Consider the following 27,464-nt stretch of genomic DNA (forward strand, 5'->3'; position numbering starts at 1 on the left):
ATTTAGAGGCCAACCCAGTGATTTTCCACACAACCTTTGTGACGCTCAAACACTCCTACCTCTGTGTGGATGTGAGGCCCCTGAGCTCTGCCTGTACCCTCCGCTGCAGACGGGATCAGAGAGTTGAAACACGTTCAAACTGCTGCCGCTGCGGAAGAAGAATTTACAGCAGAGCTTCACAGCAGGCTAAACCCGGGATTTGTTAGCTGGCTCCCTCACACAGGATCCCACGTATGTCACAGAAACTCACCGGGAGAATAGTGAAACGTTTCAAAAAAGCAAGTTACCTTCACTACACAAGAAAGAGGATGCAGGACTTTGTTGTTCACAGCTTCACACAGACAATCAACCTTCCTCTGTTTTCTGTAAGATTTCTGATGGGTTCCTTTGGGGGGGGAGGGCTTCACTTTTAAAGCTGTTACATCCTTTCAAATTCAACAACCTGATAAGATTATATTTCAAATCTGATACAGAAATGAAAATTCACCCTGATGTGTTTTTACTCCTCTGGGCTCTGTTTGTCCTGCCAGTCTTTCTCTCTTCTTCTCTCCTCATAAAAGGGAGTTTTTTGTAGGTGAGGGAGGATTTTTCCTGCAAATCAAAGGAGTTGAGAGGAATGCTGGATGTGTCAAATGTGACGGAGGAGTTTTTTGTGAGAGGACTAGTCATCCAATTTCGTTTTTGATGGAACGAGTTGCAGGTTGTGGAGGTGTTTGTGCCGACGGGGAAGAATTTGTCGGAGCTTCCTGCAGGGTTCAGGCTTATTATGGATCATTTAAAAACAGTCAATGTAATCCTGATACAGTATGTCCCAACCACCCTGACGTTTTGATTGTTTACCTCATCTTAAACTTTTATTTTGCTCTTACCAGGTTTTTCTTCTCAGAAATTCACTGTTCTAATCCACGGCTCTTTTATAGAGATTTCTCTCGAGTACTTTCTGTTCATTTCCTCTGTTTAAATGTGTATTTATATGTTTAATAAAAACAAGGTATGATTTACTTTCTGTGTCTCAATTGCTTCATCACACTTTTGGTATTTACTGTAAGAGCTAAAAGGACAGAGAAAACAAAAGTGACTTTCTTTCTGAGTGAGGCTGAGGACGGATGTGGTCGGAGCCGTTTCTCATCATTGACTTCAAGTCTTCACATGACACGACTGCTTTATTGAAGGGGAAGTCTGGAGCTGCGTTCAAAGACACAACTCAAAAATGGTTTATAAGCTGCTGCTCAAAAAGGATATCAGGTTACAGGTTGTTTGGTACATAATTGTTTTCAGGACTAAGAGGAACATAAGGAAGTAAAACAAAATATGATATATGCTCTTATTATGGGTTATTAGAGAGACATTTGTTTTTGTTACCCACTTGAGCAGTTTCTTCATTTTTTTGGCTTTTGAAAAAATTCCCAATTTTTTTTCTGCTTACCGTTTTAAAGAAAATGCGATATTTTGTAATTTTTTTCTGATGATTCTACAATGTGTGCTATTTATAATATTTTGTCTGCAATCCCACTCAAATTATTTTGCAACATTTTCAATATCTTTCTAAATTATTTGCGATTAAGAACGGTAACAGATCTTCAGGGAACGATGAGAATTTACAAAAACATTTCTCTCCTGAAAATGTTGTCAGAAATAATGATTAAACCTATTTTAATTCAAATGTAACAACAATGTGTTTATATGCATCTTATTAGCTTATATGTTTTTGTATAAAATGAAAATATTCAAGTTAACCCTAAAATTGTACTAAAGTTGAGCACTTGAATAGCTTTCAATCTTAAACAAAAAACATTAGAATGATGAACCACAGACTTAAAAAGTCACTTGAGATAAAACCACATTCTTCAATGACAGGAAATAATCCGATCGCACTTCAAAGTAAAGTGAACCCCCCCTCTTCTTTTATAGTCAGCGTGTACTTCCTGCTCTCAGACGGAGTTTCTGTGAACAGGAAGTACCCAGCAGAGATGCACCCGGGGTCGTGACCTCCGGACACACAATGCTGACAGTGAAGGGAACAACACATGCAAGAGTTTTATTACTCTGGCTGCCTAAATATATAAATATACATGTATAAATACTGTACGTTGTTTGGTTTCTGGCTCTACAACAGGGGTGTCCAAACTACGGCCTGGGGGCCAAATGCGGCCCGCGGACCATTTTGAATCGGCCCTCAGCAAATTCTAAAAGTATAATGACTTAATAAACTTCTGCTCGTCTTATATTGTACTTCTTAAATATATATATATACAAATATATTACACTGTATTCATGTGTTAATAAGCCCAATTTTCAAATCAATTCAGTCAATTCATGTTTTCAACTTGAATTGACTGTTGATTTAATTGTCAACTTAGATTTGTTGATCTTTTTCTGATCAACAAATCTAAGTTGATCAGAAAAAAGCCTATTAACAAATATACATAACAACCTTGAAATACACCCTTCATATTTCCTCTTATTACAAGCAATCTGAGGCTTCTGTTTTAAGGAATGAGCTGCAAACAGCATAAATGAAACCCTATGGAGAGCTGTGATGTAGGCTGTTTCTTTCTTACAGCATGTTCAAGTATCAAGAATCATTGACCTACATTGGATTGATTTAGCTAACTTATAACTGAACTTAAGAGGCATTATAGCTCTAGTGAGGGGCCCTCAGTGAGAAAGCTTTGGAACCCCCTGCTCTACAAGGTGTCACACTTACATTTGAGTGATTTATAATCTTTCTAAATGTGTTGCACATTGTTGGCACTTCAACTCCAACATTTCTTGCACTATTTCACCAAATGTTTGACATTCCTACTTTGACGGTTTTGCATCATTTTTGAGCATGTTCACACCAAACTTTGTGCGAAATGTAATGTTTTTGTGTCATTTATGTGTTATTTTCTGTGTTTGACAAAGTTAGATCAGATCCATGTTGAGCAATGAGGAGGATATTTGTCTTGGTATATGTACATGTGTCATCATTTATTTTACAAAATCTCTTAAAGGTGGGGTAGGTAATTCACTTCAGAAACACTTTTTGTTATATTCCATGGAATGCTCTTAACATCCCGATAGCAATGAATACATTAAATGCTTTGACAATAAATACATAAAAAAATGTTCATCTGTGGAAGCCGTAATACTGTAAAAAGCACGACCAATCATTTTAGCCGGCCCGGCTAAAATAACTGGATGGCCTACCTGCCTGTCAGCCTTCCATCTCGTGCACAAACTTATCTCGTGCCCTCATTGGTCATGTGCACGTTCGTGTGTGTTGGAGGAGGGGCTCTGTAAGGAAGTCTGAAGGAAGGGGCAGATTTTTTTCCGCTGCGTACTTTCAAATTCTAGCGCACTCGAGCTGGTTTCTCCATTCTTACCTACCCTACCTTTAACATTTTTGCTTAAAATTTCAGCTAAGAGGAAAAACATTGTATAAGATATAAGATATTGAGATATTTCAGGCCTTTTTGGGAATTTCTACTCAGGGTTTTTAAGCACAAACTCATCCTTGTTGCGGTCTTCCTTCCTTGTTGAATACATTTATTATTACTTATATTATATTTATTATTAAGATAAGACTTTATTTATCCCGAAGGAAATTCTTGTTGAAATGTTATCATTATTAATGATAACATTTAGTGGCTGATCACTCAAAGTGAAAACAATGAAATAATCCACAGGTTTGGACTCAGTGTTTGACAGGTGATTTATGGGACATGTAGTGCAAAAACAGTTCCAACAAATAAAATAAGCAAAAAATATAAAAGGTTTAAAGCAGGTTACCTCCTCTGTGCAGAAGTTAACTACATATTAAAACAGTACAGTGCTGAGTGGTGCCCCCTACAGGTCGAGCGGTGCGTCAGCGGGCGGCTCCGTGTTGCTCTCTGCTGCAGCGACCGAGCTCTGAGACGTGCAGCCCAGAGCCGACACCGGCCAGTCCCGCCCCGACAGGCTGGACGCTGCACACAGGACGAGAGGGGGGGTCACATGAGACCTACCAGGGCGTGTGTGGGTGATGTGTGAGCCCCTTTACACCACAATTAAAAATCATAATTGTTCAGCATTGCCTTTAACTAACTCTCACTCTTCCTTTGTTTTACTTCTACCTGTTACCTTTATTGTTAGTTTACCTGTTTTCAGGGTACCCACACTTTCTTTAACATCCCATTTCAAGGGGCCCTATTAGGTCCTAAAGCAGTCTGCAGTGTCAAATATCAGGTTTTCTTAAGTGATATTTAAATCAGATGTTTCCTCTTAACATTTTTAAAAGATGATAACTTTGGACCTTTTTTATTTTATTCATTTTCATACCTTTTAAAACAAACTGATGCATTAATCAGAGATGAAGTCATCAGAGAAACAAACAAGCTGCAGGGATTGGTCAACCGCTTAGAGATGTCCCGCCCCTTAGCCTATTACGTACAATGTGTTGGAGCACTAGATGTTACATAGTGATGTCACTTTGTTACAGAAGTAAACAATGGAGTCCAATCGAGACTTTTCAGGCAAGGGGGGGGGGAGTGTGTTGGAGAAAACAGCAAAGCAACACATGTATTGTGTCGATTAAGCGATTGTGTTGAAGAGCTTACTAAAATAACTTAAAGGAACTTATAAATGCAACCACTATCATGACCCATGTACATTTGATCTATTTTACTTCCAATTAACAAACTTTTAAGGATTTTAAGGACCCGTGGGAATTATAGGACTACAAGTAAGATTTTTTCGGTGACTTAAACAAGTGAAAGGCGCTTTTCAGAACTACTGTAGAGTATCACTTGGTAATACACTAATGTAGACATAGTTATGAAGATGATATTACATTTCTTCCTGTGTGTGTGTCTCACCTGAGCGGCTACCCTGGTTGCTCTTGGCACTGTGGGGGTGATGACCTTCGGGGGAGGCAGCGGGTTTGTGGGGGCACTTGGCTTTGTCTTTAGTTTTGCACATGCCTGCAGCCATCAGAGGAACATGTGATGGAGGTTAACAACGAGCACAACCCCGGCAGCTGCACCCAACCTTGACATTTTCAGCTCCCAGCCAAAATACATTGAATGATTTTTGTTCCCATAAATCATGTTCAGAACAAAGTGCAGAGAGAGACTCAGCATGAGATGTCAGCAGGTGTATAGTCACTTCCTCATGTTTCACATTATCCTTCCACGGTTTTGTCATATAGTTAAGTTGAAGGTTATTCGCAGTATTTCAATTGTCAAAGAAAACAAATCATTCAAAAATATATATTAAGTGCAGGAATAGACACAGGGCTTATTTGTTGCTTTAACCTAAATAATGTCAGTGCATCGTTTCTGAACATCTTTAGATTACCACTGGATTTAGTTAACGACCGACAGGTGTGTTCAAAGATCAAAGCGTGTCCATGGCAACGCCCTGCCAGTGAACGAGAGACAGCCTGTCAGAGAATGCATTGACAATATTGTGCTGCATTATTGCTTCTAAGTAAAAAAGTGTAACTCCAATCAGCTAAGTATCCTACCCAGAGTATTTGGGATACCAGATGAACACCTGATGACTCTCTGTTTGCTATATGTGGAAGTCAGTTTGATTAAATGAGCATATCGGTGTGGCCGTGACAAATTTCCCTACATTATGATCACCAAATTTTGTATGAAGAGTGAAAATTGTGGCCAGCCGAGCAATAGTTGGAAAAAAAACTCATCAGATTTTCCAGCTCCTCTCCCCTCTAGCCGTGATGTCACTCTAAGTCTTAACTCTCCCATACACACCCATTATAAAATGTGAAACAGTGTGAAATGTTCACAAAACGTAAGCTGCGACTACGTGAGAACCGTACTAGCTAAAAAAGATCCAATTAGTCTAATAAAGTCCATAGTCTCGAGAACTGTTTAAACTTGTAATTTTTGTTCTACGTTAAAGTATGCAGAACCTGTATGGGGTCAAAGTGGGGTGTTTTTGAGCTCTGTTCAAATGGATTTAGAATACTATTCTGTGTGTGGCTTCGCCAGTCACACAGAATTATAATAATAACAAGAACAATAATACTAATAATTATTATAACGATAATACAAATAAAACCAAAAATAATAATATAGAAACAGCATGTGTTCATAATTCAATTGAATCAACTTACCGTCCTTGGTGGGGATTGTAGGTAGTTTTGTTTCTGTATTTCTGATGGAAGGTGCGTTCAGGCGACCCTTGTAAATATGCCCATCCAGTCCGACGATATCAACTTCCTCTGACTAACCAGAAAAAAAAGCACATCTCTATAACAATGTTCAGAACTTCAAAATTCAATTCAAACATTGATGATTTTGAATCTATTTCTGACATTTTCAGGATAGAAAATGGCAGAAAGTGCCCATCTTTGGACTCCCGGTGGGCTGAACATCCTCAATATCCTCCAAAACCAAACCTAAATTGTTTAAATCGCCCTAGCCATTTTGTAGCTATTGTCTGCATATGCTAATGAATGCAACTTGTGCCAATTGTGCAAATTGCCCAACTTATGCAAGTAAGTAAAGTTAAACTTTACATTTCTATCATAACACTTCGGGGTACTCAACATTTCCAGGTTCACACCGCTGGCAAGTACACTAGTAGTAAGCTAAAACTCCAGAATAAATATGTGGATAACCTTTGCTGTGTCCCACCTGAATGACGCAGTCTACCTCTGCCTGGGGGGGGGTGCTTGTTGGTCTGCAGGTTGGTGCGCCGCTGGCTGGCCGAGGTGACGGTGTGACTCCCACCACAGCTCCGCAACACGGCCAGGTGACTGTAGTCCGTCATCTCAGAGACACGCTCGCTGCTCCGTCACACACAAACATGAGAAACCAGAGAAACTGTGAGTCTGTGTCGTCTTTGTTTCCGTAGCAGTCATTTGAAATGAAGTGTACATTTGTCTTAAGCCTAATTTTCCAAAGGATAATATTACAAGTTCAGGTGTGCATGTGTTGCTGTTGATTTTTATATATATGTTTTTTTTACGCTTTGAGCACCGCACAATTGGAATCTAGTTCCATTAAAAAGGGAGAGAAGGCCTTTCTACCAAAACAATGTATAGATTGATAGGAAAACATTTTTGTTTTACTTTGGGGTGAACTGTCAATTTAATATACAGTAAATTAAACTAATTAAATGTCCCTGTCTTATGTCCTCAAGCCACCTCTCCTTCTCCTAACCCTTTTTATATCGCTTGTCCTCTCCTCACCTTTTCTTTAATTTCTTCTCTTGTCCTCACCTCCCCTTCTCTGTCCTGCTTCCCACCCTCTCTTTCTCACCTCCTCTCTTCTTCCTCATTAGCTCTCTACCTCTCCTGTACTCTCCTCTCTCTCTGTCCTCCTCTCCCCTGTCCTGTCCCTGACTCACTGCAGTATTCCCGGCTGGTTCTGGTTCAGGTTGTCCCCCGCAGTGTTGCAGTTCTTCATTGTCCTCTGATCACTCTCTATCTGCCTGCACATCACATCGTGGCTCTTCTGTAGCTGCTCCCTCTTCCAGCCAGCAGTAACTCCCTCAAAGCTGTAGCGGTTGCTCCCTGGTTTCATTCTGTGACGGCAAGACCAGCTTACAACCCGCACTTATTCTACATCGCTTTGGATAAAAGCTTCAGCTAAAAGAAATGTAATGTATTGATGGATCAGATACTTTGATGCTAATGTTCTGAGAATTAAAAGAATGAATGTGTACAGTGTATTTTACATAGTTTTACATTCACTGTTTATAGTATTATATTTTATATGTGTATGTTTTTCTTATTCCTGCACCTATCTTTTATCATTATGTCTTTTGCACTATTTCTTTTCTTTTTATGTCAAATAAATGGTATACTGCATTGTTAGAGGATCCTGGGATTTTCATTACTGCACTGTAGCTAATGTGCATATGACAATGAAGCCTATACATCCTTACATGAGTATTTTCATTTTCACTTTGACTCCACTAGATTTATTTAACACATAGTTACTAGCTACTTTGTACATATAAAAACACCTTATTAATGCTGATATGATGCAGTACAGTACTAATAATCTACAAAGTATTTTTAAAAGTAATGACAATGTTCTTAATATTTGGATGAACATAAAAGTTATTTGACATGTATTTGTTGGTGATGAAACAGAATGATATTGTATAATACTGTAAAAAAACGACATTGTGCATACTGAGTACATTCACTTTTGATACTTAAGTACAATCTGCTGATAATACTTCAGTATTTCTACGTAACATATTTTATTCAGGATTTTAACTTTATATAATGGATTATTAAGAATATAAGATGTATTTCTATTTATTTTTATCTAAGTCAAGGAGCTGAGTATTTCCTCCACCTCTGCCTATTTGAAATAGCAACTTTGTTTATGGTTCTATGTGATTGAGTGAGTTACTATCAGACCCTGGTGCCCCCTGCTGGGAAACAAAGGACACCGCAGAGGAGCTCACCTCCTGTAGTGCTGTCTGAACTGCTCCAGAGCGTACACAGTGAACGGCCTGATGGACCTGTGAGAGGGGAATCCAGCAGTAGACGACAGCTTCACCACGTGTCTGTTGTTGTCACAAACATACAAGAGCAGACAAGTTTATATAACTAAGGATACATATCCAGCATCTGAATCTCATTATATAAATACTAATAGTGTGAAATCAATAGTGACTCACTGTCCGGAGTTGTGCATGGCCACAGGCCGGTCACAGGAGAGGCAGTGAAATCTGTCCACCAGTTGTCTGGAACCAAAACACAAAGACAGCTGACATTGACATTTCTTGTTGATTTACACATTTTGCAACACCTATGAGTATGTCTAATTTGGATATGGCAGAAATGACTACTTAAAAGATGGCATTATATTAATAGCACATATTGCCAACCAACTTTACATTTTACAGAATGAAAGTGAATTACAGCCTCACAATCATTGTGACCTTTCACAATAAAAGCCCTGGACATACACTGCATCAATGATTATGGAAGCAAATTCCCACAGAGGATATAGCTCAAATTCAACAAAACAATTGTGTATTGTATATTGTTTTACCTGCAGGGTATTGCGATACCTTTCTAGTGTTGTTCTTTTACACTAGCAGGTGCAACACAATCTAAAAAAAGAGTGATGTCAGCGCTTACTTTCTGATACCAGCAGCGTCCTCCTGCTCTGGAGCTCCCTGATCCTGCAGCTTCTCGTGGATGTTCCTCCAGCGATCCTCCAGCTGCTTCTTCACAGAGGCCAGCTCTATCCTGTTCAACTGCAGAAAGGTGAGGAGTGAAACACCACCTCACATATAGTCACAGATCCCTCATGTGTATCTCAGCATCAGATGTTTACCTTACACTCCATGTCGGAGGAGAGTCTTTCGATGACTTTGTGCCAGTCCTGCTCCTGGCCTGTCACCTTGTTCAGCAGCTCCTGGAACATGGCGTTCAGCTGCTCCGTCACCGAGTCAAACTGCAGGCGGGTCACTTTGCCGTCCAGATCATATTTAGCTGCCTTTTTCTGGTGTGGAGACAACCAGAGCAGGTTCAGGACAAACAGGGTCTTAAGACAACAGGATGTCCCCATCTGAATAACTCAAAGAAAATGTGTTTGTGATTCAATAAATATTTTACCACAACAGATTTAAGTTCCTACTAAATTATTGTGCAGATTACATTTTACACCTACATTTATTAATATAGCAGATGCAATAGCTTTTTCTACAGCAACAACAAAAGTACTTTATTCCCCACCGTTTTTCACGTGTGGATGACTTCAAATAAAATAACATTTGTATGCGTGTACTAATGAAAAACATCTGAACGCAAATAGAATTCTCAAACAAAGAGTTTCATAAAGCAAATGTATTCTTGAATTCAATAATATGAATTACAAATTCATTAAAAAAAATCTGCAAAAGAACAATAAGGGCGAAGAATAATGGTAATTAAAGTACAAATAAAAAAGAAAATACAAAGACAAATCTCGAAATACAGAGACACTAAAAAAAAGTATATTTTCTTTAAATTATTTGACATTTACTTCATTCCATTGTATTCATTGTATGTTTCTATTAAAAAAAAATTATAAATGTATTTATTTGAAAATAAAAAACATTTATTTTCTCTTTATTTAATGTAATTGATGTGTTTGTATGTTGATACCATAGACTGTATATATAGGTTGATAGATATGTTGATCCTCTCTCCTCTCAGCACATAGTGCACTTAGTACAGACGTGCCTGTATCCACAGTATTTACGTTTTAGTGGGAAAAATGAACCCACTTACGATTTCACTCTCCACCATCTGCTTGTCGGCCTTCTTCTCCTCCAGCTCTTCCGTTGTCTTGTACAGCTCCTGTGGAAACAACAACGGTTATACTCAGCAATAATCAACATAAGGAAAGCAAAAAACCTACTCTTATTTAATCAATTAGGCTTATTTTCGGATTCTTCTGTAAATAACTAGCAAATATAACCTCTGCAGGAGAATGCAAATAATCATAGTTTTGTTTTTAAGGGTCAAAAGCCAAAATGATAGTCAACCATTGATATTCTGTAATAAGTCAATAGATAAATAATGCAATATGTAGAGTTGTTGCACATTTTCAGTATCGATACCATTATTTAAACAAAACCTAGTTAAAAGTAATCGAAGTGTGTCTATTAATTATCTTGAAAGGCATTACTTCACCGTAAAAACACAAATGTTTTTTTTACCTCTATGTGGCTCTGTTTCTGGCTGTTGTCCTCGTTCAGAAATCTTGTGGTTTCAGTAAGTTTTTCACAGTCTGTCTGAAGCTGCAGGATCGCATTCTGCACGTCGTTCACCAGCTCCCCGTTCTGAAGCACACATACACACTGTTATAGACAAACAGTCATATTCAAATATACTTCACAGCGGTCCCAGCTTCGACATCACATTCGCTGAAAGTGAATAGTGTTGCATGAGTACAAAAAACATGACTGAACTGGACTTATGTATTAACGGTAGCATTTTAGGGGAAATTATGTTGAAAATCACTATCTGATAAACCACATCTGAACCAAATATCATATTCAAAACAGTGATTTCCAAGAAATTCAATTCGCTAACCAATGTTTCAACTATTGGATGAGTTTATATGCAAGTTTCAGTAATCATGGCTCAGTCCCAAAGCAGCTGGACTTGTTTTATTCAAACACTAACGATCCCACATGTGACTGATTACCAGAGGTTAAACACCTGGGACCCCCCCACCCCCCAGTCCTCATCACAGATTCCATTACTTACCATTTTAGAGTGCAATGATTGTTCTACATTCCATAACCAAGGTGTCTGTTACTTCCACCGGTAAGAAGTGGTAAAAAGCCTTTAGGACACATGCACACTGCAAGCCTTAGTGCTTAAAGGTAGGGTAGGTAAGTTTGAGAAACCGGCTCGAGATACACTTTTTGTTATATTCCATGGAATGCTCTTAACATCCCGATAGCAATGAATATCTTAAGTGCTTTGACAAACAATCCATAAAAAAATTTCATCTGTGGAAGCCGTGGTACTGTCAATCATTTTAGCCGGCCCGGCTAAAATAACTGGATGAGCTACCTGCCTGTCAGCCTTCCATCGGGGCACAAACTTATCTCGTGCCCTCATTGGTCATGTGTGCGTTCGTGTGTGTTGGAGGAGGGGCTCTATAAGGAAGTGGCAGATTTTCTCCGGTTGTGTATTTTCAAATTCTAGCGATCTCGAGCCGGTTTCTCAAACTTACCTACCCTACCTTTAATTTGGATTCATTGCTTATTTCTAATTTTTTTGTTTTAGCTATTTAAGTTCTTTTTTCACGAGAGGCCAATATCATACAGTAGTGTGAACAGGACTTGGAGCTGAACCTTTTATCTAAAGTGACCGGTGCCTTGCTCAAGGGCATCACGGCAGGGCCCAGGAGGTGAACTGGGATCTCTCCAAGTGCCAGTCCACACTCCATATTTTAAGTCTGTTCGGGGACTTGAAGCAGCGACCCAACCACGGCCAGTCCAAGCCCCTACTGACATCGCAGCCGTCTTCCATGTTTGTCATCACACAGTGATTCAGCAGAGCAGAAATGTAACCAATATCCATCTAGAATCATTTTTTGAAGACATTTAGAGATTACAGTATTCATCTACTCATGTAATACTCACCAGAATCAACCCAGATATAAACCTTAAAGCACCACACGCCTAGCACACACAATATCAAATGACATCTGACCAATACTTCACATTAGTTTTCCTGAACATTCTGCCGGTCTGTCACTGGATGCATCGCACTTGAAGTTTCTGCACTCACTTTATCTGTGTGTGGCAATACGCATTTCAGTTGCTATCCAATGTTCAGTGGCTGTGTTGCTGTGTTTTGCTGTTTTGCTTTTTGTATATCTGTTGAATAACAGCAGTGAAAACAAATACCCCCCTGGGACAGTAAATCTGAATCTCATCTATCTTGCCTCTCCGTTGTTGGGCGGCTGAGCTCTGCCTCCGCTCTGCTGCTGGAGCAGGCTGCTCACTGCGTCCTGCAGCTGCTCATAGTGCTGGAACAGCAGGCTGAGCTTCCTGCCAACGTTCACCGGTTTGCCTGTGAACGCTGAGCCGAGTCCCTGACTGTCATCGTCGCCCTCATCCTGTCCCACCTCGGACAGGTCAGAGGTCAGCGACTGCATCATGTCCTCCAACATGCCTCGCAGGTCGTCCAGCTGAGGTCAGAGGGCAGACAGCTGACGTTAGACTCAAACTTTTGGATTTTTTTTTAACTACAGATAAACAGTAACAGGCATGTCGGTGTTGCAGCAGCATATCAGTATCTGACCTTCACTTAATGACCCTGTGTGTCCCTGTTGTTGACTGCCCCCCCCCTAACTGTCCCTCCTGTCTGACCTGATTCTGCAAGTGCTGGTCTTCTGTTCTCTCCAAAGTTAAAGCCTGTTGAGCTTTGAGCTGCTTCAGATCCTCTTCCAGTTTCTGCAGAGACTTCCTGCACATGACGGTACGAACATGAACACAGAACATCGACTTCTCCGATCTGAACACTCACAAAGGACTAAGTATATCAACGCAACGTGGAGAAAGACCCCACATTTAAGTGATAAAAAGAAAAAGAAATGTCTATAGATTTAGAAGTGCAACATTTATCTTCAGGTTTCAATTTCTAACAAATCAACTTCACTGATTATAATAATAGGTTATAATAGTTTTGAGTTTTCAATCAGTTTTTGTTTTATTTTATTTTTAACATTGCGATTTAATTTGTGTTTGCTTTCCATAAGCATCTGCTTGTTTAAGCTTGGTAGAACGACACTTGATCTGATAAAATATCAAAAACCGTTATGTTGTTATTTAATTCTAGAAGACTTTGAAATTGGAAAAAATAAGCACTATTCATAATGAAGCGTTGCAGCATCTGCTGGAAGTTTCTGTGGTTGCTGTCTCCCACCAGGTGATATTTAAATATTCTTTATCTCATTTTCATGGGTTTATCCTCAAGAAATACATATTTTTATATTTTGTTCAAGTTTACAATACTTTTTTTTTTCTTATTCTGATTTTAGTAATACAAGTTTGCAATAATAACCTTGTACTGGTGATGGGGAAACTTTTCTCCAATATTTCACTGAGGCAAAATGCAATCAAACTAGAAACATTTCATGTAAAAAACATTCTAAACTCTACATGAATGTTTCTCAAGCTAGAAACTCCTGTAAAGAAGAACATATAAGTCCCACTTTGTTACCATCAACTGTGAACAACCACTACATTATTGTCGCAAACTCTGTTGCATCTTTCTTGTCTGCTTAAGTTTTGAAGGATGTGGCTCAGCTGTTGAGTAGATACATATTCTAGAGATGTATCCCTGTCCCTGTGTTTCCTCCTGTCGTTACCTGAGGTAGGATATTTGCTGTCTGAGCTCAAGAGAGGCTTTGCTGTCTGCCTCCTTGTTCCCTGGAGCTGCCTCTGAACTGGATTCTCTGTCTTGACTCGACATGTTCATAAACATGTCCTCCAAACTGTCCAGCTTGGGACAGACACATCGTTTGAATCAGAAAACATAGATTACTGAGGAGTGTACGCTGATGTTCTTAAGTTTCTCACCCACCTTTTCCCGGTCTTTCATCAGGTTGTCTATTAGAGCTTTCTGTTGGTTCAGCTGATCCATCATGTTATTTGATGCATTCCGTGAACCTACAAGTTAAATATTACATCATTAGTACAAGTCAGGGAAGTAAGTAATAGATCCAGGACAGGTAACTGACAGGTTTTTATTAATAATGATGAGAAAAAGAAATAAATCTAAAGGCTGTCAATTAAAGTCGGTCTCTGGTCATCTTTTCTCTCCATGCCTAATAAATGCATAATCTAGAGCAGGGGTCGGCAACCTTTTTGATATGAAGTGCCATTCAAAAAAAATTATTTTACCAGCGTGCCGACGATCGTGAATTATCAACAGGAGGGCGGGGAGCCTCGCTGCGGGGAAGCAGTGTGTGGACCTGTCAGCGCAACTTACATGATGCCGAATAATTGGTTCAAACGGCATAATTATAATGACGATCGTCCGTTCTGTGATTCTCCAGAACACACAGATGGCCAGTCCGCCCCTGTGTAGCATATTATTTCGATGAGAGATGAGCAGATCGCCACTGGGCTTTCAACTAAAGACACATCCACGCAAAAACTGCGGCATTTGTACAGCTCCTTATGGGTACTGCAATTTGTGAAGTGCCGGCGCGGCAGCAGTGCTTTCCTCCGTGGTGAAACGATCAGCACTGCACCACGGAGGAAAGCGGCAGAAAGTCACCTGGAGTTAAAGAGAGCGGGGCTGCGTTGCGTGCATGGCTCCTTCAGCATGTAACGGGGAGATGCGCTCTGGCGGCGGTCTCGTTCAGGATCCGAAAATAACTAAAGTGAAGTCGCTATATTCTGAAGCAGCATATTTCCCAAAAATATTGGAGTTTTCCTTTACAATTCACACTTTATTTTTACTCTCAATTTATTTACAATTGGCGAACAGTACCAGCTACCTCTTTCATTTGATATGGTCTTTTTTTTTTTATATATACTGCTACTCTTTTTACCATGGTTTACTTATCTGCTTTTTGTTTTTTTGTTGTTGTTATTAACGTGTGCATATTTAGTTATTTTTTATTTTTTAATATGCAATTCTATTCTCTTCACTTTATCTGCACTATACTTCTGCTGTTGTAATAATGTAAATGTTCCCGTTGTGGTACAAATAAAGGAATTCTGATTCTGTATAGATAGGAATTAGCTTTGTTAGCTTGTAGCACGAGGAAATCCTCTACCAGGACACATGTACGGTGGCCCTGAAGTGCAAGACACTACAGCATTTCAGAAAACACCACATCATTTCAGAAAACACTACAGCATTTCAGAAAACACTACAGCATTTCAGAAAACACTACAGCATTTCAGAAAACACCACATCATTTCAGAAAACACTACAGCATTTCAGAAAACACTACAGCATTTCAGAAAACACCACATCATTTCAGAAAACACTACAGCATTTCAGAAAACACTTCAGCATTTCAGAAAACACCACAGCATTTCAGAAAACACTACAGCATTTCAGAAAACACTTCAGCATTTCAGAAAACACTACAGCATTTCAGAAAACACTACAGCATTTCAGAAAACACTACAGCATTTCAGAAAACACTTCAGCATTTCAGAAAACACTTCAGCATTTCAGAAAACACTACAGCATTTCAGAAAACACTACAGCATTTCAGAAAACACTTCAGCATTTCAGAAAACACTACAGCATTTCAGAAAACACCACAGCATTTCAGAAAACACTACAGCATTTCAGAAAACACTTCAGCATTTCAGAAAACACTACAGCATTTCAGAAAACACTACAGCATTTCAGAAAACACAACAGCATTTCAGAAAACACCACAGCATTTCAGATTGGACGGAAGGGGTATTCCTTTAGGGAGAACACTTCTTGTTTGTGATTGGATAGAGCCAGCCAGAGAAGCACTGCTGTGATTGGTTGTTTTTGCTGCCAATCAAGAAATGACGCTTCGTGATTGGTCAGCACCCGAGCGCAACATGTCCCAACACATCAACCGTTAGCTGTTAGCACACACTCAGAGCTCACAGCTCCTCATATCTGTTCAGAAACTGGACAAAAGTTTTCAATTTCATTTCAAACCTTTATTTAACCAGATTGGTCCCATTGAGATCATAGATCTCATTTTCAAGGGAGACCTGCACAAGTTAAACATGTACAAACCACAGACTGTCTATGTCATGGTGAATACAGTCGCTGCTTTATTTATGTCTGTATGACGCTGTTGTGAGTGTGGACGGAGCAGCTACAGGTTAGTTTAGCCTGATGGATCCGATTCCATTCAGAAAACACGCATTTTAAAAGCTTTTCGCCTGCCGTCTTGTCTGTAGACTTGTCAAAGCATTAATTCATGGTTTTTACTAACCGGTATCAGTATGTAGTTACTTCGGCATCACTTTGAAACGTGTATTACAATTAAATCACGGTCAAATATGTTCATTTTGTTGTAGTTGGTATCTCCCATAGGATTTACATGGAGATACGCCCCACCCCCTCTCCAGCGCGTCCTGTTTGAGTGACAGGAGCAAACACAGCTGACAGCCGCGGTGAAACTCGAGCGATTAGAGCGATGCGAATATTGGGTAGTCTACCATAGTATTCACATGGAGATAAGCCCCTTAAAATCCATGAATTAATAAAGCATTAATTCATGGTTTTTTCGCATCGCTCTAATCGCTCGAGTTTCACCGCGGCTGTCAGCTGTGTTTGCTCCTGTCATTCAAACAAGACGTGCTGGAGAGGGGGCGGATCGATCAGGCTAAACTAACCTGTAGCTGCTCCGTCCACACTCACAACAGCGTCATACAGACATAAATAAAGCAGCGACTGTATTCTCCATGACACAGACAGTCTGTGGTTTGTACTTGTTTAACTTTTGTCCAGTTTCTGAACAGATATGAGGAGCTGTGAGCTCTGAGTGTGTGCTAACAGCTAACGGTTGATGTGTTGGGACATGTTGCGCTGTCGGGTGCTGACCAATCACGAAGCGCCATTTCTTGACTGGCAGCAAAAACAACCAATCATAGCAGTGCTTCTCTGGCTGGCTCTGTCCAATCACAATCAAGAAGTGTTCTCCCTAAAGGAATACCCTTTCCGTCCAATGTGAAATGCTGTAGTGTTTTCTGAAATGCTGTAGTGTTTTCTGAAATGCTGTAGTGTTTTCTGAAATGCTGTAGTGTTTTCTGAAATGCTGTCGTGTTTTCTGAAATGCTGTCGTGTTTTCTGAAATGCTGCGGCGTTTTGTGAAATGCTGTGGTGTCTTGCACTTAAGGGCCACCGTACACATGGTATGTGTGTGAGTAATTCATTCTTTTAAGGTTGCTCTTTAAATGTTTACACAATCAGACACAAAAATCTCTCATGTAGAATAATAAGTCAACACTCATCAGGTGCTATGCCATTACCTTTGTTAGTGATGAGCTCTTTCAGGTGCTTCAGCTGTGACGGTTCCAGCTTTCCTTGTTCCAGCGCAGCAACTCGAGCTTCCAGCTTGCTGAAACTCTCTTTCAGTTTGCCGATGTTCCTCAGGGCATCCACCGTCTCTGTGTAACGCTCCGAGCCGCTGGCCTTTCGAGGCAGGAGCGTAGCAGCAGCCGTCCCGCCTGTTTCAGGATCAGTCTGCTGTGGGGGCCCTGATGGGACTGAAGGAGCCTCTGTGTCCAGAGAACCAGGAGCTGTGGGCCTGCTGGGGTCCTCCAGGGGGCCGGGGGAGGAGGGTGTGCTGGTGTGAGAAGGCGTTGTGTTTGCAGCAGTGAAGCTGCCGTGGAAAGGTGTGTGTGTGGGTCTGATCCCTTTGGCTGGATCGATAAGTCCTGCATTTACAAGGTCCTGCAGAAAACGTAGAGACAAGGAGACAATACACAGGATTGTGCTGAATGATCACTTTTATCATAGAGTGTTTTAATCAGTCTGTTGTTGGTAAAGACAATGTAACAAAAATCTGAACCTTTGAATGCTTCGACAAAGACACAATGTCTGATATGTTTAAATACCTCATTGACAGCAACATTCATTGATAATACACTGAAAAAACTGAAACATTGACTTTAATTAAATGTATTATGTCAACAAATTTCACATAAATGTATTTGGATAGTTGAAAGCAATAATATAGCGTTTTTGTTATTTAAACTTCATATTATTGTTTTCAACTAACCTAATACAGTTATGTGAAATCTGTTATAAAGTAAACGTTTCCGTTTTTTCAGTGTAGGGCTGTACAAATCTTTTTCCTTTACTGTACTAGTTTTAACCAGGCTTTTCGGATGAAGCTTTGAATATCTGTTGTCAATATTTTTCAGGTAATCACTCTAAACTTTTTCAAAGAAATCAGAAATGTGAATACAGTGGTTATTGGGTCAAATGAGTCATTCATTTCCCATGGAACCAACTTTCTTTAATAAATATAACTTGTCATTGTGTCAGTGCTTGCTTCCTTTTGTTTGCAGCAAACTATTTTTTGAGCGCAGTGAAAATGTGGTTTTTGAAAAGCTAAAAAACAACACATATTGTTTGTAGCAGAATAATTGGTTGAGTGTTTTGAAATGATAAGATAAATATTTTTTCTATAAATGTTTACTTTTGGACGCTCTGGAGGCATTGGAAACAAGTCTGAAACAGTCCTACTAACGTATTCAACCTCTAAAAATATTATAATACTAATAATATTCAAGTACCCTAATCATTATCTGCTTTTAAATGTGGTACATGGATGTGGAGGCTTATAGGCAGCTGCTCTGTGCATACATAGAGTCACCGTCTTCTACAATGAGGCCTTTTGAATGCTGATTTTTGACCAAGCATCACTACGATCCCCTTCAACGTTGTAGAAATATCTCAAAAAACAGACTCAATGCATGTCAGGAGTTTCCTGTTCCAGTCTGAGGCTGAAAGCAGGCTTGATTCTCTTACTGACGCTTACTGAACTCTGTTTGGATCTCACCTTCTGCAGGATTTCTCTCTCACTGAGCAGCGACGACTGCATGACGTCCCAGGTCACACACTGACTCAGCTCCTCGGGGGCCGGAAACTTCTGGAATGTGTCCTTCAGAGATTTCTGTCACAGCGACAACCGTCATAAATGTTTTTAAAGCAATTTTTGGAAAATCTGTCATTGGCAACTTTTGTAAATGTGTAGAAAAATAAATAATCTCAACACACTCACCACAGCTTCCTGCAGAGCGTCCACCTGGTAGCAGCAGTTCTCCACTTCGGAGATCCTAACTGCCTCAGCACCAACCTTCAGGACAAAACATAGAGGGAATACATGACTGCAAGAGCTTCATTTACACTGGGGGGGGGGGGGGGGGGGGGGGGCAGGTCCACATAAAGACCTGCTACTTCCCTCTTATCAATATAACTGATAATAAATTACTAAGATCTCTGTCGTAGGTATGTCCAAAAAGAAAGGAAATATACGTACATGTCTGCCACACCCTGATCATATATCACCGTTATATATTATATAATGTTAGATACAGTCTATATTGCTTGTTTTTGTGTGAAACCGGTAGAGCAATTGTTCTACCTTCTCATGTTTGTGGAGGGTTACTTTGAAACATCTCACTAAAGATAGCTGGCATCTGTGCTTCATAGCGATTTAAATGCTCAATCAGGGGTCAAAAAAGATTTCTGGCAATTAATCAACTTATTTACTTAAATCTCAGAGCAGATTAGCGTCTCACTTTTCAACCACATCTAGTTTTTCATTCTCAATGTGTCAAAAATATGACTGACGTTAATTATTGTGAGAGGTAACAGTAGTATTCAGCTCCCTTATACAGAGCATCCGGAAAGTATTCAGACCTTAACTTTTTTCACATTTTGTTATGTTACAGCCTTATTTCAAAATGGATTAAATTATTTATTTTTCTCAATATCCCACACACAATACCCCATAATGACAAATAGAAAACGTTTTAAAAGAATGTTTTGCAAACGTGTTAAAAATAATAAAATGAAATATCACATGTACATAAGTATTCACACCCTTTGCTATGACACTGAAAATTGAGCTCAAGTGCATCCCGTTTCCACTGATCATCCTTGAGATATTTCTATTACTTGACTGGAGTCCACCTGTGGTAAATTAAATTGATTGGACATGACTTAGAAAAGAACACAGTTGTCTATATGAAGTCCCACCGTTGACAGTGCATATCAGAGCACAAATCAAGTCATGAGGTCCAAGGAATTGACTGTAGACCTCAGAGACAGGATTGTATCAAGGCACAGATCTGGGGAAGGGTACAGAAAAATGTCTGCAGCATTGAACGTCCCAACGAGCACATTGGTTTCCATCATTTGCAAATGGAAGATGTTTGAAACCACCAGGGCTCTTCCTAGAGCTGGCCGCCCAAACCAAACTGAGCATCGGGGGAGAAGGGCCTTGGTCAGAGAGGTGACCAAGAACCCGATGGTCACTCTGACAGAGCTCCAGTGTTCCTCTGTGGAGATGGGAGAACCTTCTAGAAGGACAACCATCTGTGCAGCACTCCACCAATCAGGCCTTTATGGTAGAGTGGCCAGAAGGAAGCCAAAGGCACATGCAAGCCCCCATGGAGCACTAGAGTACTCTCAGACCATGACAAACTAAATTGTCTGGTCTGATGAAACCAAATTTGGCCTGAATGCCAAGCATCATGTCTGGAGGAAACCAGGCACCGCTCATCAGCTGGCCAACACCATCCCTACAGTGAAGCATGGTGGTGGCAGTATCATTGGCAGAACACATTTCATTGTGTGTGCTGTGTGCTCTGCATGTGTGACCATTAAAGAGGGTTTCATCCCTCCAATTCTATTCTATGCTGTGGGGATGTTTTTCAGCAGCAGGAACTGGGAGACTAGTCAGGATCAAGGGAAAGATGAATGCAGCAATGTACAGGGAGATCCTTGATGAAAACCTGCTCCAGAGCGCTCTGGACCTCAGACTGGGGCAAAGGTTCACCTTTAAACAGGACAACGACCCTAAGCACACAGCCACGATAACAAAGGAGTGGCTTCGGGACAAGTCTGTGAATGTCCTTGAGTGCCTCAGCCAGAGCCCAGACTTGAACCCGATTGAATATTTCTGGAGAGATCTGCAAATGGCTGTGCACCGACGCTCCCCATCCAACCTGATGGAGCTTGAGACAATCTGCAAAGAAGAATGTGAGAAACTGCCCAAAGATAGGTGTGCCAAGCGTGTAGCATCATACTCAAGAAGGCTTGAGGCTGTAATTGCTGCCAAAGGTGCTTCAACAAAGTATTGAGTAAAGGGTGTGAATACTTATGCACATGTGATATTTGAGTGTTTTATTTTTTATTCATTAGCAAAAATTATTTAAAAACTGTTTCCACTTTGTCATTATGGGGTATTGTGTGTAGAATGTTGAGAAAAAAAATGAATTTAATCCAAATTGAAATATGGCTGTAACATAACAAAAATGTGTAAAAAGTGAAGGGGTATGAATACTTTCCGGATGCACTGTACATCCTCACCTGCTGCTGGCAGAGATCCCTCCTCTCTTCCTTCAGATTGTTCCCTTGGTTGTTGAGCTCCTGAATAAGCTTCATGGCCTAAAATGATAAAAGACAGACACTTACAAACCAAGCATTGGCCCGGACGTTTCATAACTTATTTTCTTTAACATTAAAATACAAAATATGTGTAATTAAATAGACTTGTTAAAAACTGTTCTCGATAGATTCTATAGCTTCATTTATACTAACAATAACAATATTTACAAATGTTGTGAAGCTTAATTTTTGTAATGCATGTCTATGGAGTTGGAATATGGATGGATGGGTACGGATGCCAATAAATATGATTAATTAGTATAATATTTATAGAATTGAATACCAGTAGTAGGATTGTTTATGACTCATGTGATTCAAAACTTTCCAATAACTCCAGAGCGTTGAAAAGTCTAAAAATAAAGTTGAATTAAGTTGATTTAATAACAAAAAGATTGATTAAGTTTAACCAATTACTTAATTTATTAAAATTGAGGATTTTGATTGACGATTTCATGTTTCTTCTTTTTTTTAGGGTAATGATAATTTGACGGTAATATGTGGCTCAAATGACTTCCAGGGACACTTTGACATTCATCTTAAACTAAAGAAATGTCTCAGGAATCTGACACATTGGAAAATCCCTCCGACCTTTGACCGAATGAAAACAGACAGGACTTCAACAAAAGCTGACAAAGAAGCACAACCCGGATGAGACAAATCAAGCTGTTACATGATGATCCCTTCTTTGAATACGTTTTTTCATTTCCTGTGAGGCTGTCGGGGTTTGTTGGCAGGGTAAACGTTTGTGTGTGTGTGCGTGTTTGCGTATGTGAGAACTGGAACAAAGGACATTCCTGAGCTGCATGTGAGTCCGTGTGTTTGACTTGTGTCAAACGTGCGGGGCATGAAGTGATGCATGGCGACCCCACAGAGCTTCAGCCTCCATCAGCAGCTCTAATGACTAACAGCTTGTTAATAAGTGCTGCCACACTACATGACACAGATATGACCTGTTACCTGACCGGAACTAGGGCTTTATTTTATTTACAATTTCTTCTGACAAAATTATACTTTTATGTCATGTATAATAATTAAATCAACAATATTTTTCCCTCACATGGTCATATTATTTTAAAGATTTCTCTAAAGATAGTTGGACTATGTTTCAGCTTTGGAAGGAGGAATAAGCAGCATCACCGGAGCGATAATTCATTTGTTTTATTTGAAAACGTACCCATCAGAATCAGTTTTATTACCAAGTAGGGTTACACATACGAGGAATTTGCTTTGGTATAAATGTTGCATACAAAGACACAGAAAGAAGAGTACATAGCAAAAAAAAATCCTATTATAAAAGCAATTAGAACAAATATTTTAATATGCGAGAAACTCAGAATACAGTTTTCTGAGCTTTTGTAAGTAAAATCAAAAACCAAACAATCATTTTAGAGGCTACACCAGTAAGTACTGGCCATTGTTTAAAAGAAATTCAAAGGTTTATTTTTTTACCTGAAAAACTCTAATTCTTGCTTAAGGGTTAGTGTGCAACACCGAATACAATTTAAATTAAGAGCAAAAAACGATAGAATTCAAACAAGGTCAAAGACAAAAAAAGTATAAATCTATGTAAAGGAAGAATTGCAATGCTTAGGTGTATAAAATGTAGCTCTGCTGAGCTTTTCCTCAGTAAAAGATAAGGATTACTCTTCTCCCAAAGTGTCACTTGATAGATTGTTTTTATGCAAAATGCACTAATAACTGTTTGTTTCAAAGTCTTTTGATTGAAGCAGTGGTAGGGCTGCAGCCAATAATTATCTTTGCTATTGATACATTTGCCAATTATTATGCAAATTCCATTAACAAGATTTTAAGATAATTAGCTTAATAATTAAAAGACAAGGCCAGCAAAAAGACCTCCCGGGCAGCAGTCATAAATCAGAGAAGTTACTCTGTAACCTGCCGCCTCATTTTCAGTAATCAACCATTAACTGACTGTTGTTGCACTGTGACCAGCAAACGTCACTCAGCTGTTCTCACATATCCTTTTTCCACTGAAAATCAGTTCGGTTCTAGCTCCGTGCTAGTGCTTTTTTGGTTGGGAGCTAATTCGCAGCTGGGAACCAGTTATTTTTCGACCGCCCAGTTACCCAGTGGTGCCACGTCATGACATAACCGTTTGTGTGGCACATTTTCATCATGGCAACGCCACTAACAACAACAACAACAATGTTTGTTCAGTTTGATTTGACACTGGAATCATAACGCCGTTATCTGGTGTTAGATTGGTGATGTTAGCATAGAAACCAAAGCTAATCTGACTATCTTGACTGGTTAGTGTTGCCTGACTTTACATATTTGTGTTTTTTATAAGTGTGGTCGCTTTCTAGTGAATCATTTGATTCTCTCGCTGTACTCCCCAGGAACTGTTATTGCTCACGTTAATCTCGCCCCACCGCCTCCGATGTAAACCTGGCATATTTTTCTTGTTTCTTGAAAAGCAGTTTTTTGGTTCAAAACACGAACTGGTTCACAACCGGGCACTAGCTCCGAACTGGCCCTGGAACCGGTTTGGTGGGAAAAGGTAGAATCCCATTATGCACCATGGGGGGCCCCACAGCCAAACCGACTATTATGAAATCCTTCCTCTGACAGGTTAATGGGGGAACCTTGACATGGCGTGTATTATTATGATGCTGTTGGGAGTGTTGTCTGAGGGCACGCCGGGTCAGCTCTTCAAAGCGCCGTCAGCGGATACTGCAGCTGACCCCGACCATGCTCAGAGGACATGAATGATTCAGACGGGCTTCTGAAAGACGCAGCATCACCTGCACCTGCCCCATGTCCTGCTTTTCATCCCCTGACAACCAGAGGCATCTCTGTGGGGGACTAATTACCCCCCCATCACCAAGAGGGAGGGGGGAGGAGCGATGGAGAGATCAGGAGCAAGGGAGGCAAGGGTGGAGAGTCTATAAAATGTTAGGAAAGATGCTTAAAAGATGATCAATCTGCTGTTTTATATGTTTTGTTCCCCTATGTTCTAGTGCATCCTTCTTTTTTTGTATTTAGGGCTAAACTATTAATCGACGTTTTCTCATTATTGCATGAGTATGTCCTGCAATTTTCTAAATGCAGAAGGTGGAACATTTTTATGGCATAATTAACATTTTAAATGAAAAATGGTGATGCTTAAGAAATGTCCTGACATACACTTCATATTCTGCAGAACTTAGAAAAAACCTCCCTGAAAGAGATCCCTGCAAGGTTGCAGCATAAAAAATTGAATATGTTTTTCAATAAAAGCCTTGGAACAATCTGTAAAACATCATTTTTTCCAGATATCGCAAATGATATGATGATTGGACCGTCAGTCAAAATAATCACAATAAGATCATTGGGAATGAATGCAGGTGTATAACCAAAATCCCCCAAACACACATGCTCATAAACATCACAATGTCTTTTTTGGGGGGTATATTAATTATTATATCCAATCATAAATGTTTTGTATATTACTCTTTGTTCTCTATTACATTGGGGAATTTGAATTTTTACTTAGGTGGAGACTTCAAAAAAGCCGACTGAGTTGTTTGTCTCTTTCTGCATTGTATATTATTTGTTACCTGTTTACGTTATTGCATTAGACATTTTGCAAAAAATACCTACACCTGTAGTCAAAATGTGTTGTTTCTCTGAGATCAAAGTCGTCAGTTTCTGTACTTTACTGAAGATCCTCGCCTGTATCTAACCGTGGTTTAAAAGTGGCGTGAGAGAAACCTGAACAGACACGCAGAGGTCATTTGAGATGTCAGGGTGGCGCCCATCTCCCATTGTCCTCTCTGTCATTAGGGCTTATTACTGCGCTGAAATGTTCACTGCAACTCGCCAGATACAGAAGAGAGACCTGCTTGCTCAAAGGTCTCAGAGTAGAGAGTGCACTCCAGGTGAAATACTTTGAGTTTCTTTGGAATTAAAATCCCCATCATTTATGTAATAATACAATAAATAGATTTTAAAAAAAGAAAAAGAAAGGAGACCTCTTTGTGCTACCGCAGTTTTAAGATACTGGAAATATACTGATTTTATCATTATTATTTGTACTTTATTTGACCCTTCATTTAATCTTGTTTTTATTATCAATAACGTTATTATGTTCATTCTTTGACAAGGTCCCCTTATTTTAAAGCCCTTTGTGCTGCATTTGTTGTGTGAAAGGTGCTATACAAGTATTTTTGTATTATTTAGGTCATTTACCAGTTGCAACATGAAGTATTGAAAACATTAATGCATTAACAAACAATAATAATCTAATTATTTTATCCGGAAAGGGACTTTTCTGCAAACTCGAACGTCCTGGGTATAAGTTATATTTTCTTTATTACTGACCATGTATTTTGGTATTGTACATACACTTATTTTTGTGTAAAGTATGTCAATAACACTTAATATTATTATTATTGATATTATTACTACTATTGTTGTATTATGGATAATTTTCTTAATTTTCATATGTAAGGTTGAAAAAAGGAAACAAATAAAATGTTAGTCATAAACGTGATTTGTTTTTAATTTTGGACAATATAAAATATAGATAAAAAATAGTTTTGGTGTGTTGGTACACATTCTAAGCTGGTTAAATAAATGGAATATAACTGCATTTTGTTGTTTTTAACAATAATAAGACAAACTTTCTCTCACCTCGGACAGGCCGTCCTCGCAGGTCTGGATGCGGCGCAGGAGTCTCCCCTGACCGTCCGTAGCAGGACCGGAGGAGAGGACCAGACACATGGAGGAATCTACCCGCTCCTGCAGCTCGGTGCCGGGCTGAACCTCCAGCTCCAGCCCCGTCGAGATGTCACTCTGAACCTGCTGCTTCTCCTCCTCCTCCGTGTGCTTGTCCACCTGCTGTGGAGCGGGGACAGCCACCAGAGACTCAGGTGGCCCGTCCCTGGGAGAAGTGTCCGTCCACCCGGTCTTCATCTCCCGGATATCCAGCTGCCGGAGGATGGCATTGAGCAGGGCGTAGAGGGCGCTGAAGTTGACAGCTCCCTTGGAAGGTGTCCCAATAGCTAAATTCAACAAGTCAACAAGGCTGATGTTCTCCATCTTTGTTTGTGTGCGGGGAAACAAACCGTTAATTAAAGTTCAGCTAACGTTAGCTAGCTTTAAAAAACGTACAACTTCGACAAACAACCGTTAATTTCGTTTGTGACGCCCCCTGTGTGGATTTAAGGCGAACATATATTGGATAAAGTATAAAATATATATATAATTTAAATGCTTCTTAAATGTTCTTTCTATAATGTTAATAACCGTGTCCGGCATCCCCCCGGCGGCGGTAATCTCGGTGTCCGTTAGTAGAGTCAGAGTGTGATAAAATTCAAGAGAAAACAGCAACCCGGCTACGCCAAAAAGGACGCATTTACCGGAAATACAGGAAATAGCCCTTCAAAATAAAACGAAGAGAATATGAGCTACATGCACCTTTATAATTCATTGTAAACACAGTTTTTCCACATAATAATTACACCTATTACTCAATACCTGGTCATTTAAGATGGTTTGGATAATATAAAAAGGTATTTTGGTACCAGTAGAATTATATTATTTGTGTACATGTATTACATGTCTTATATATGTAATATGTAATGTAAAGCACTTCGAGTACTTGTAAAAGCACTAAAATAAATGCAATGAATTATTATTATTATTATTATTATTACATGTATTACCAATGTACTTCCTGTAATTATAAGGTGAATGCACTTGAACCTTTGCAAGTGTTTTGGGTTGATTTTCATTTAGATCTTAAAAACACATTTTGCCAATTGTCTAATTCTAATACTTTTAGTAGATCTTGTGTATTTTATACTTGTACTGAAGGATCAACATATGTATCACCTATGACCTGTCGTCA

At 39.5% G+C, this 27,464-nt stretch overlaps 1 protein-coding gene across 1 annotated transcript; it reads right to left on the reverse strand.

Annotated features, from left to right (window-relative positions):
- Positions 1–3,683: 3,683 nt before the first annotated feature.
- LOC117492522 (extracellular matrix-binding protein ebh) lies at positions 3,684–26,747 on the reverse strand. Its single transcript, XM_034142814.1, has 16 exons — positions 26,246–26,747; positions 21,533–21,610; positions 19,218–19,292; positions 18,996–19,109; positions 17,458–17,881; positions 14,054–14,139; positions 10,666–10,788; positions 10,235–10,303; positions 9,297–9,464; positions 9,098–9,216; positions 8,632–8,697; positions 8,416–8,517; positions 6,627–6,778; positions 6,104–6,215; positions 4,839–4,943; positions 3,684–3,950 (listed from the first exon to the last, which is right to left on the reverse strand). Exons 1-14 carry the CDS (start codon positions 26,651–26,653, stop codon positions 6,202–6,204), a joined length of 1,998 nt encoding a protein of 665 aa, XP_033998705.1. The 5' UTR covers positions 26,654–26,747; the 3' UTR covers positions 3,684–3,950; positions 4,839–4,943; positions 6,104–6,201.
- Positions 26,748–27,464: the final 717 nt, after the last annotated feature.

This window comes from Trematomus bernacchii, unplaced genomic scaffold, assembly GCF_902827165.1.
Source record: "Trematomus bernacchii unplaced genomic scaffold, fTreBer1.1, whole genome shotgun sequence".
NCBI classification, from domain to species: Eukaryota; Metazoa; Chordata; class Actinopteri; order Perciformes; family Nototheniidae; genus Trematomus; species Trematomus bernacchii.